This window comes from Drosophila arizonae, chromosome 2 (genome assembly GCF_054131065.1).
Source record: "Drosophila arizonae isolate 15081-1271.41 chromosome 2, UAZ_ARI_1.0, whole genome shotgun sequence".
Lineage (NCBI taxonomy): Eukaryota > Metazoa > Arthropoda > Insecta > Diptera > Drosophilidae > Drosophila > Drosophila arizonae.
In genome coordinates this window covers 13,534,305-13,546,809 of record NC_142922.1, presented here as the reverse complement: position 1 = coordinate 13,546,809, position 12,505 = coordinate 13,534,305, and the positions used below count along the sequence as shown (strand labels likewise).

The 12,505-nt window shown below is 37.7% G+C and overlaps 1 protein-coding gene across 4 annotated transcripts in view; it reads left to right on the top strand.

Annotated features, from left to right (window-relative positions):
• Positions 1-425: 425 nt before the first annotated feature.
• pyd (zonula occludens-like protein polychaetoid) overlaps positions 426-12,505 on the top strand; it is a 114,271-nt gene continuing 102,191 nt past the window's right edge. For all 4 annotated transcript variants that reach the window (XR_016268496.1, XM_089461813.1, XM_089461811.1 and 1 more), the window contains exon 1: positions 426-1,293. Coding sequence is in view for 3 of the 4 variants with exons in the window: in XM_089461813.1 (XP_089317939.1) it covers positions 729-1,293 (565 nt within the window). In the remaining variant the exon portion in view is untranslated. The remainder of the gene's footprint in view (positions 1,294-12,505) is intronic.

Below are 12,505 nucleotides of genomic sequence, written 5' to 3'. Positions count from 1 at the left end.
CATACACATTGCTAACACATACTACAATACACTGTTATCGCTTACAATTGCAGCTGCAGGGCCAATGCAAGAGAAACAACCACAATTGCCAGCGACGAACAGTGGTTTGATATAATGACTTTCAGCTCAAAATATTAAACTTTGAATTTATTACATATGTTGAAATATAAAATATAAAATAACAGGCCTATTTTAGGAATTAATGAATTATTTAAGCAAATAGTCAAATATAATTTGTTGTTCTTCATATACTGATGTTCGCAGATCTTCAGATTTTCTCTTAGAGTACAAACAATGTTACACTGTGCGTTACTCTCTCCGTAATGTGCGGGCGTTTTACGCTCTCGCTCTCTGGCTCTCTTAGGTTTGTGTGAGACACTATGTCGCTGTTTCAAGCTGAGCCGGTTTTTCAGTTATTCAGTTACTTTCTGACTTTGTTGAACGAACGTTGTGCGAGCGGAGCAACGAATTAAACGGCGTAAGCGCCAATAAATGGCGCGCGTTTGTGTTTTTTGCGTTTCGAATAACAACAAATACTATGCATAATATTTTATAAATTTCAATGATAATCAAACGAATATGCATGCTAAATAGCAACGACAACAGCAACAACAACAATAGGGAGTGAGTGTGTGTAAATGTGTTAAAGTGCAATAAATAAAAGTGCATTGCAAACAACAGCAAATAAGAAGAAGCCTAGAAAGAAGCAAATCAAATAAAACGTCAAAATGACGCGCGAAGAAGAGGAAGAAGTGCGCTTATTGCTGTCGCGTCACCAGGAGCGCATCATGCTCGATCTGGGCAGCACTGATCTAATAGCGGTGCTCGTCAAGAACTCCGTGCTCAGCCAGTCCGAGGAGGATCTGCTGCTGAAGACCGCCGTCGAGCCACCAGGCAGTGCGCCATCTAGTGTGGGCGCCTTGACAAAGCGCAAGCTCAGCGCTGTCGCCAGCAGCAGCAGCGGCAGTGGCAGCGGTGGCAGCGCTAGCGTCAGTGGTGTAGGTGGGGACTACAGCTCCAGCCTGGCTGGCTCCTCGCGCAGCGCCAGTGTCAATGGTGATCATGCCCAAAGTGACAATCGCTCGCTAACGCCATCTGTGGGTGGCGGCGTCGGCGTCGGCAGCGCTGCTACCGAAGCTCTAAACGATGCCGAAATTTTGCGCGTCCAGTGCGCCAACCTCATCGAGATCATTGCCAAGAGCGGCTTTGAGAAGTTCAAGCAGTTCTGCTATGCCATCGAGTGCGAGTGTCCGCAGCTGATTGAGGATTTAATTAACGATCGTCTCAAAAGCGGTAAGTGACTAAATTTCTAATCAACTCTGCACGCCACGCCCCACAGCCCCAACAGTCCCATCCCATCCAAAACATGGAACCTGTTCCACAATCGCGTTGGCCGCTTTGCCAATCGTGATATTATGGCCTCTAAATTATGCGCGTAATTCCGCTCGATCGATTCTAAAAAAAATTTCCCGTCTCGGCTAATTGGTATTTTTTCGATTCGTTCTTTTTTTGCTGCTTCGCATGGAATGTTGAGTTGTAGGCGTGGGTAGGCGTGTCCGTTACGTGGGCGTGCTGTTAATAATTGATAATATCTGAGATTATACGAGCTTTTCGCTTTGGCTCCATGCTAATTTTTTGTTTATGAAGTGAGACAGGTGACACTTGACAGCCTTCTACGGAGATTGTAGCTACCTGAGCTTTAATGCTTTTTTAATCCACACCTCATAAATACGATGCTTAAATAATGAGAATAAGAATTAACAAAATTGAGACCGGCCAAAATTTTATTTTTCTCTGAAACAATTATATAGTTTTATCTTCTCTATTTATGTATATTAGTATATGATATAAAGCTGTTTTTAAAAGTACTTCCGATATTGAAATTCTTTCAGAAGTTCTGGAAAATACCTATCAGTCTGTATTTGTTTTCGGGTAGTTAACCAAACAAATGTCTGTTTTCTGTCTTCCCTTGAATGGTATGATAAAAACCCAGAGAACGTGCCGCCTAGTGATAGCAGACTCATTTTTAGATTAGTCATACATACAAACATATGTATATAACCTGACTAATGTAAAATCTGTAACTTCTTCTGAAATATATTTTGTGGATTTCTTTTAGCTGAGATACAAACTTTTTAGCAATATATCTATTGTTATATTTATCGCAATATCTTAATATTGAATTTAGGATTATTTCTTTTTATCGTCAAACTAAATTAAGTAAACTTGATCACTTCATTAGGCCAAATGATCTTTATAAAGTCATCTATCTAACCTGATCGCTTGTAAACTGATGCCAAACTATTTGAACTAGTTTATAAATATTCGATCTTCTACAATCCATAACGATTCCATCTTAATCCAAAATTCGCACAGCTGTTAAATGGAAACATCCATGCGCTGATTCATTGATTCATTGACCCACAACTGCGACTAGCTGAGACAAGGGAACGAAACGATTCCAGACCTCAGTTCGCATGTAAATTTCTCTGAAGAACTGTAAATTATGCCAACGTGTGGAACAGGGAATCGAGAACAAGATGAACAAGGGAGCAAGGGCAGAGGCGGCAGGGACGGCGGAATAAAACGAAATTGAGACTGAATCGCGCAGCTAGAACAACAAAAACAACATTCACGTTAGTAGCCAGGCAAAATATAAACTATTGTTGTTTCGCCTCCCTCCCTCACCCTCTTTCCATCGCTGTCTCATTGTCTTTGTCGTTGTTTTTGTAGCTGTGCATGTGTATTTCCCTAATGAAAACGCTGTTGGCTCGCACAGAAAATACAAAAAAAAAAACAAAAATAATCAGACTACATACTACACGATACGTGTTCAAGAAAAAAAAAAATATATAAAAAAATAAAGAAAAAGAAATAAACCAAACAAGATCAAAAATGAACTGAGACTGTAGCAGGATAACCTGACAGACATATGGATACCCTATATTTGTTACGAGAGTAACTGGTTGAAAATAATTTTAGGTATGAATTTTACTTAGGGATGTAAGGATGCTGTAAAAATATGATTTATTTATTAGAAAAGTATTATTACAATTAATACAGATCTATTAAGGTTTCTCCGTACACACCGAATTTTTATAATATCATACATATGTAAATATGTATGTATCTCTACACTTTTCGTTATCTTTACCTTCTCAGCACTATTTGCAAAACTATCTACCTATATATACCCCTGTTTTATCCCATTTTCTGTGTACTGAGTATAAATAGTGCCAACAGCAGCAACAAAAACAACTGCAGCAACAACAGTTTCTGCTAAAGCCCATGGCCAATGTATAGTACATAAGGCACTCGATCACGTTTTACGATTCTGGCCACGATTACAAGAAACGCGTTACGCGTGGTCCCAATGTCCATGGAGCCAACTTCTGTATGTATGGATGTCTGCCTGTGTGTGTGTGTGAGTAAGTCTACAACTGCCACAGGGTTTTATTTTTTTCATCGTTTTTCGTTTTTCATCTATGTATACGCTACACGTCTGGCTCTGGCTCTGGCTGCTGGCCATTCATCATTATGATCAGCCGCCTAGCTTCATAATCATAATACTTGTGCCTGCGAGTTGTGTGTGCGCGAGCGTCGGGGTTGACGTTTCGCTTTTACTTCTCTTCTTCTGTTTGCTAATTTCTTGTACGTGCTCTTCTTGTTTGCTATTGCGCTGTGTCGCTGTCGCTGCCGCCGCTGCTGCTGCTGCCATTGCCTGCCTCTGCTTTAGGTTCTTTAGCTCTTTGGCACTGCCGCTCCCTCAGGTAGAGCTGATGCAGAGCCAGTTCCCTGTTCGTAAATTACAATTATTTACAGCGCGTAATGTTTACCTGCGCCTCAGCCATTCCCGTGTTCTCTCTCGCTCTTCATCGTTTACGCTCTTCTTACGCTCTCGCTGCTCGTTTCATCTGTCTGCGCTCATCTGCGGCGCTCCCTTTTGGCACTGTCTTTTGCATTTGATAATTTATGCAGCATAATCTGCTCGATGACGTTTATCGTTTGCCATTTCCCCCGCTCTTCGCCTCGCTCTCTCTATCAGCTGTTGCCACTGCTGCTGTTTTATTCGCTCTGCCGCTTAGTCGTTTCGCTTAGCGTTTCCCTTGCTTTGTGCGCCGCTCTTATCGCTCTTGTACGTTGCTTCTTGCATGTGTGTGTGCGTTTGTGCGTGTGTGCCTGTGTGTGTCAGCTCTGAGATACGTTTCCTTTTATGTTTATTTGTTGATTTCTTTGATTTCGCTTTTTTATGTGTATTTATTCTACCTCCACTCAACTTCATTATGAGGTTCACGTTCACCTTTTGCTTTCTGTTTTGCTGCTGCGCATGCGCATCCTGTTTTTGTGGCCGCCTTCGTGATTGTTGTTATTGCTGTCGCAGTCCTACTTATTTTTGCCTGATGCCCCTCTCATTCTCTTTCTGTCTTCATCTCCGTTTCTCTGTTGCTCTCAAACCCATCGAAGAGTAGGTTTTTCATGACGCGTTTTATTTTGCTGCGCTGTTAGCTTGGATTTTCCGATCGACGACTCTTTCGTTCCAGTTACAAACTCAGGATGTGTCTGGCGCCATTAAAGTATTGGCTTTATGCTTACTGGCCAGGCCAAATAGTAGGTCGTCGTGCCTGTCCACTTGCCAGTGTTTTTTATTGTTATTGTTTCAACTCTGGTTGTTGCTATTGCTGTTGCTGTTGTTCTTGTTGTTGTCGTCGTTGTCTTGAACTTCATTCGACAGCTTGGCTTCAGCTGTTGCTCACTCCTCTTTCTCAATAGTTTGCAACAAGGTTGATTGGCTTGTAAACACTCTACAAACGGGTTATGAACGTTTTTTGCCTTTTGTTATTTATGGAAATGTGCTAAAAGTTTGCTGATTGCTTGAGTTTAATGGGTCTGCTACGATATGACAGTTTATATACCCTGAATCCATCTGGGATGGGAATTCAGGGTAACATGGTTTTCCGAAAATATACGCAACAGAAAAAACGAGGCCTGGTATATCCCATTAAGTACACTATATTCCTTATCAGGGCGATCAACTGAATTGATCTGCCCATGTTGTGTTTTAAATAAAATTCGTAAGCTACAAAGTCGGAAGACCTTTTCAGATCTTCGGTTGTATTAAATAGTACAGCTTATTATATTATAATTTTGTTAAGTATTCCAATTATTTTTTTTATCGGTACTAATCATTACGCTCTGAAAATTGCATTACGAAAGTGCATGTCAAACAAAAGTTGTTCAACAATAGTTAGTCTAAGTGAGTGTATATATGCATTCTCAGTGAAATAAACAATATTTATAGGAATATGTCATCAGACTTGCATACAGCTCTGGGTATTTCCTAGCCGGGTATTCCCGATTAACACATTCTGAGTTGTTCCCTTTCTCGTTCTTATCCATTTACAACTGAATTGGTTGAAGCTGTTGTGTTTCCAGATAAGAGGAGCATAGTAAAAACGTAGCATGATTATCATTTATCTATAACATAAAGATATTCTCCATAAAAGAAGTAATAAAATGTATTTCAACTCTAACTGCTTCTGGGTGGCAAAGTAGATCATTTTCATATTAATAGAGAAGTCGCCTGATTACAACTCAGCTTCATTAGGGACAGTCGGAGCAAGATCTTTATTAATTTCGGTAGCCGTCAAAGCTAAAGCCTGTTTCCCTCTTCCTTTGACATGAATTGTGGGCATTAACTTTCAACTTCCATCGTCCAACTTCCAGCTTCCAGCCTGCAACTGCTGCCGATCGTGTAAGCCGCTTACCCACACAACTGTCACGCCATCGGCGTTTCCCTTGCGCTCTCCCATTTTGACTTGTTTGCGTCTCTTTTGCCGATTGCTCGTTTCTACGCTCTTTCGTTACAACAAATCCCCCGAAAGGTGTGACTCATTCAAAGTAACGATTCGGTTCTGTAGTCGCTCAACCCGTTCCCCCAATCCAGACTCGCCGCTCACTTGATCCCAGACTGGCGTCTGTGCCGAGAAACAACTGTTCTGTGGTTGTGTTCGTTGTACCCTGTAGCTATGAGGGGTTAATGGATATATTGATGTGTGTGTATAACTAAATTTAAAGACATCATATGTGCATATAAATATATACTGATCATGTATAGATCTCAATTTGTTAAAGTTTATTTTTTAAAATACAAAATATTTTTAAATGCAAAATTAGAATTTATAATATTTTATAAAAGAGGCTATTAGAATATATATACTTTACAGCTTGAAGGAGAATCTAGGTGTTAATCGGTGTTGCTTGAACAGCTTGTTCGATTTGAATTATATGTACATATGTTTATTAGATGAAATAATGAGAGAGAGAGAGAGAGAGAGAGAGAGAGAGAGAGAGAGAGAGAGAGAGAGAGAGAGAGCTGTATATCATTTAGATATGTATATATTTACAATTTGAGCTATTATCCATATAGTATTAAACGATGTTGTTTGATTACTTTCATGTCATTTATTTGTAATATATTGCAAAATAATTAAGAAATATACAAGCAGCATATTTAGATAGATATTTACATATTTACAGATCCAAACAGAATCGATATTGATATTCATTGATTAGGTAACAACTTGCGATACATATGGATTTATAATATATTTGAAAATAATAAACAGATGATAACACAAAATTTATTGTTGAATTGACCATAAATTATTCACTTACTTATTTTTATGCTATTTAGCCAAAATTGTAGCACAAAACTCTGCATTTGTTTTGTATGTAAATGGAAAGCTCACATTTAGTACAGGGTATCCTTCGACAGATCATCTATGTTTTAACAGCACACGGACTTTTTAAATTGGTTTTTTTGTGCGGCCGGCTGTTGCTACTACCGCTGCTTATGCCGCTGTTGGTGGTGCTGCTGGTGCAGCTGATAAACTTGGCACAAGTCGTTAGCCTTTTGCCAGTTGGCTGATGTTGCAGACCCGTCAGATGCAGACTTGCAGCCGCTTTAACTGTTTCGGTTTCCACTGAATAACAGCAACAGCCGCAGCCGCAGCAGCAGCAGCAACAAGAACCACAGCCATAACAACAACAAATCCGTTGTATTTACTGCATTTTGACCTGTCGGACGAGAGCGAAAGAGACAGCAATAGAGGGAGAGGGAGAGAGAGAGAGAATGCAGAAAAAACTCATCTGCACTCACCGCATGGCGTGTAAATGCAACCTCCTGACGACATGAAATGTTATCCGTGTTTTTTTGTTCTTTTTTAAGATTTTTTTACATGATTTTTCTGTTATTTTTACAAGTCATTAGCTTTAATTTACACACACACACAAAGTCAGAGTGGGAGAGAGAGAGACATAAACATTTCATTCATAGTTTCGATGACGGCGTTCTGCCTCATAAAACGCAGCTGGCGATGCATAAAGTTGCACTTAAAAAACTTCTTCTTTTCCTTCTTCTTCTGCCTCTTCTTCTTCTTCTACTCCATTGGTCAGATACTTGATTATTGATCATTGGATTGATCGGTTTCCGTTACCTTTTAGGCATTATTAAAATGCGCTTTCAAGCTTGGTGGTATCGCTCTCTCTCTCCCTCTGTCTCTCTTTCTCCCTCTTTCTCACTTGTTGAAAATAATGATTGATTGGTTTGATCAAAGGCTGACCCTAAACATATATGATATATGTACATGTGTATATGTCTATATGTTAAGCAAATGTTTGATTTAACGCTTCGTTTATGTTGATGCATTGAAAGTAAATAAATTTTCGAAGGGTTTCCCCATACTATTTAGAAGTATGTAGAATGCCTTTCGATTAGATAATTGCAGTTCGTGATCTCAAATATACTTGTTATTAAAGCAACTCAATCTGTTTCTTGTAAAGTATTATTAATTTTTGTTTTTTGTTTTGTATTTCCACTTGAAATAATTATTACCTGTTTTGATTTGAGTGGCTCTCACTTTGTGAAATAAGTTTGGGCGTTTAATAGATCTGGCCTTGGTTTGTACTACATACATATACCTACATATATTCAAATGAGTGTTAGCTGTAGCAGGTAATTTCAGCTTTGCTATCCTCTTTTATTTGCTCATTTTCGATTTCGCTACAGTTTTTGGCATTTAGTGGGCCGTTGAGTCATTATCGTCTCAAGATCGCAGCCTCTAAAGCCCACCAGCATTTCAATAAAACTTTTTTTTTTTTATTGTAAATGAAGAAAGAAAGTTTGCAACAAAAAATTCGACTTTGTTTTTCTGCCTACTTCTTGTTGCTGAAATTGCGCTCATTGTCTAGGTCCATCCAGGCTCGTCTTTTAATGCGTGTTTTACATGGTCAAACGTAGCTACGTCTCAATGTTGGAAAATTGCCAAATAATGATCGCCAGGCCAACGGGGAAAGTGCATGTAATTTGAAAATAATTGGAGCGTTTTCATCTGGAAAATGGAGCAACTTGAAACTCCAAATTCTTTCTAGGAGCCCAGTATTTGTAAGAGCTCCTATTGCGTTTATCAGATCTTCAGGTAAAACAATATGTGAAAGCTATGTGCAAGACATAGAAAACTTGTTGGCTTAAACAAATTTTACTTTTAAGTTAATTGTAAGACTGTTCACCTATTACACAGATATCTAACCCAATTAATGAACTTTTCCTGACCATGTGTAGTGACCGTAATGAACAAGAGTTTTAATTAAAATGGAGAGATAAAGCAATCTTGTAAGGTTTAGATGAGACTAAAAATATATAGAAATATATATTGTTTTCATATATGAGGAAATAAATTTTTATAAATAAAAAAATTAATTTTATGTTGAAGAAAAAGATCTAAGTTAGTTTAATTTTCCCTGCGGACTTAAAATTTTTTTAAATATTCACTATTTATTCATATTCACATTGAAGAAACAATGAAGGAATACACCAAACTTAATATTTATTTATTTATCTATTTTTTTAATAAATTTTCTAGTTGATTTGATATACACAATATTAAAAAAAAAAAAAAAAAAAAAAAACAGTGAGTTTTTATAAACCTTTCGTGTGATTTTATTCCTCAATTTTCAAGCATTAACCAAATAAATATTTTGTTGTTTTCCAAATAAACAAAAAAGCAATCAAGAAAAGCAAATAAAATGCTTTTAATAAGCAATTAAAATCTCGATTGAATGCCATCAAAATTCTAAGAGTCGACCGCCCATGGAAGAGTAACGCGATCTCTCGTTATCAGAAATTTATTTGCTTTTAATGAAATCAAAGCACACATTAAACATGGCTTTAGCTGTTTGAGTTCGTTAGGCGAACGAAGGGCGCCAGCGGGCTAAATCTTGATCAACCATATATAGATATGTACATATATATAGATATACATATATGTATAACATACATATATACTCAATCTGTATGTGTGTGGTCATTGATGTTTTATTGTTTTGATATCTAAGATGCTCTTTGACACGACAGCTGCTGCCCGAGGCATAGTTGTCATATATATTCGATATTCGAAGTTGTATTCACATTGTGTGGCACAGTGGGGCAATGTCCTACATTTCGTGAAGCATCTTTGACAGCTACCATAATATTTGCTTATTTCAGCAAACTGTTTGTGTGTGTGTGCGTGTGTGTAAACAAATAGTTGATGGAAAAATATGTTGAGTTGCAAATAACAAAATTATACGAATACAGTTTCAGTTGAAAATTGAGTAAAAGGCAATTCAAATGGAAGAAAAAGGGGAATCTCTTGAAATTTACAGAGTAGAAACATACCAGGAATTTATATGCATAATCAATTATTGTTCTTTATTGGAAATTAAATTATGCTTGAATTAAGTCGATGCAGAAAGAGTTGAGCATTTTAGAGTGTCAACAAAACTTAAATTATTTAAATTGTAATAATATTTATTGTGCATATTATTTTCTTCAGCTTAAAGCTTTTTAAAAATAAAGAAATTATCCTTTATAATAAATTGTCAAACTCTATGAATTAAGTTATTATACTAGTAATAAATAGCTAAATAATTTCGTTATCTACACTTCTATTTATTATAGAATATTTTTCGCAGTATTCCATTTTTAGCTGAGAACCTGAATTAATTTTCGTTTTGAGCTTCAAGCCTACGCATCAAAGCCTTTAAGTGCCTGGCCATAAATCATGTAAATGGAAATCAATATGAACTGAAAGTAAGTTCGATTGACTTTGTTGGCAACGGACTTAATTTGGTGCAGGTAATCGGAGCATATGATCTAAGCACATTTATCTTATTCGCATGGAAGGCGTCTCAACAACTAGGGCCATAAATTTCTTTAATATGCTGCGATTTAAAATTTATAGAAAAAATTCAAATTATGGCTAGGAATATACGCGCCATCAGACAGATCATGAACACTTCATATTGGGGCGGGATGCGGCAGAGGGCGCTTGTGTGCGCACAGCTTCCGGCAAATCGCTTACTTCTGCTCTCCCTTCTCCTCATATGTGAATACACACACACACACACATCCGCAACACATGTGCGACGTGCACTGTTTATCTCAATCATCGACAGCAATTCCAGCATGTCCATGGCAATCAGCAGACGAATGGACACTGGACTTCTAAAGAGAGAGAGAGAGTGAGGGAGACAGAGAGAGGTAGAGGAGTGACTCGCACTCTTTCTATGCAGTCTCCTCTCGTCTGGTTGCTGACTTTTAATGAAATTTCTTAATTGAAGCTGCTTCAGTTGTTCGCCAGACGCCGGCCGGACGGTAAAAATATCAGCAGACATCTTTTATGCTTTTTTTGTTCAGTTTGTTGTTGTAGTTGTTGCTTTTGATTTGATCTATATTAATCAAGATCAGGCTGGCGTCTTATGCTTGGAATAGCGAATTGCCATTGTAGAAAGCGAAACGCATGTCGTTTGTCTCAGCTCTTGTTGATTAAATTACTCTGATTTTTGTGTTTTATTTAAAGAAAGAAAAAATCACAAAAATGTTTGTGCACTGCGTTTTATTTTGGTCATGAACTCGGCTTATGCAAATTTATGGCGATTTTATATTATATTCAACTTGCAAAATCTTATGAATAGACTCTTTTAAGTGTATAAATAAATATTTATGGCTTTTTTAATGAATAATGCCTATAAAAATAAATATGCAAATACATGAGTTTATTTTATTTTTGTACAAAATGTTTTTTTTTTTTGTTTACCAAGTTTTTTGCTTACACATATATAGACAATATGTAGCCACTCCCATCTGCCTTTGTTAACTTGATGAATATTTAAGATTGCGTTTCAGTATTATTGCAATCATATGGAGGACTTTCTAATTAAGTAGCTTTAAAACCCAAGTTTATCTATAATTTAAAGTAGCTTAAATCTGAATATATAACAACGACGATAGGTGTAACTTTAGGGTTACTTATAGGTAAACTATTTCTTGATATCAAATTTTTGTTGTTTATTAAAAATAAAGCTGTGCATGGTATGAAATAAAAGTTTTAAACATTTTATATATGCTAGTGAATAAATTTACTTTCCTTGCTTTTTTATCTCATTCATGTTTTTCCAACTCCAAAATCTTCTAAATAATCCGTTAGCTTATATACATATTATTGTACATAAATATTTGAAAGGATTCAACAGACTGAAGCTAAACTTAAATTATATGTAAACTATTTTGGAAATTTCATTTTAAATATAAAATATTTAAGTATATATTACACTCACATTATATATTAAAACCAGCTTCATGTTAGATTTTACAAAGTTGTTGATCTACATTTGGCAAACTGAATTACCAAACATGCCCCTGCCTTACACACGCCCTCAGTCGCAACGGTTCGTTGCGTCAGTAACAATTATTCGATGGCTACGCATGTTACCTGTCTGTTATTGCGCACCTGTGGCGGCCACAGAGTTCAGCGAACAACAGCGCGTTGATTGGATGCTATTAGGCGTTTATACGCAAACATACATACATCGTTTATATGTGTGTAGCTAAATGTATATATTGCAATAAATTGAGTTCAATTCGTTTCGTATTTGAAATCGAAAACTAAATACAATGGCAAATTAGATATTATATTGTCATTGGCAGAGGCAGAGACGGAGACGGAGGCGGTGGCGGTGGTTGGGGCAGAGGCGTGGCGTTGGCGTCATATTAGACGAGGTCGCCGTCAGCCTATGGCTTTAGCTCACACAGATCGTGGAGTCGGCAGCAGCAAGCGTGAGATATTTAAAGACTCTGCACGCATTCACGCCCTGGCCTGGCAGGAGGCGGAGGAGGTGGTGGTGGTGTGCTGCTGGCCGCAACTTTTGCGGCTGTGTAAATATTTTCTTTGCACGTGCCGGCCACCGGAAATGCACAAATACAAATACAGACGCTGGCAAACTTCCTCTCAATACCAAATGCATTTTCGGGCGGATGCCGCTGGCTGTGCAATTATTGATGCAATTTTATGCGAAAGCAGACAAACTGTTCGATAGACCAGCGAACAGGACAGGGGACAGGGGACAGAAAACAGAGACAATGGAATAGGTTACAGGGCGTTGCCAAGTTACCCTCAACTTTCGAATC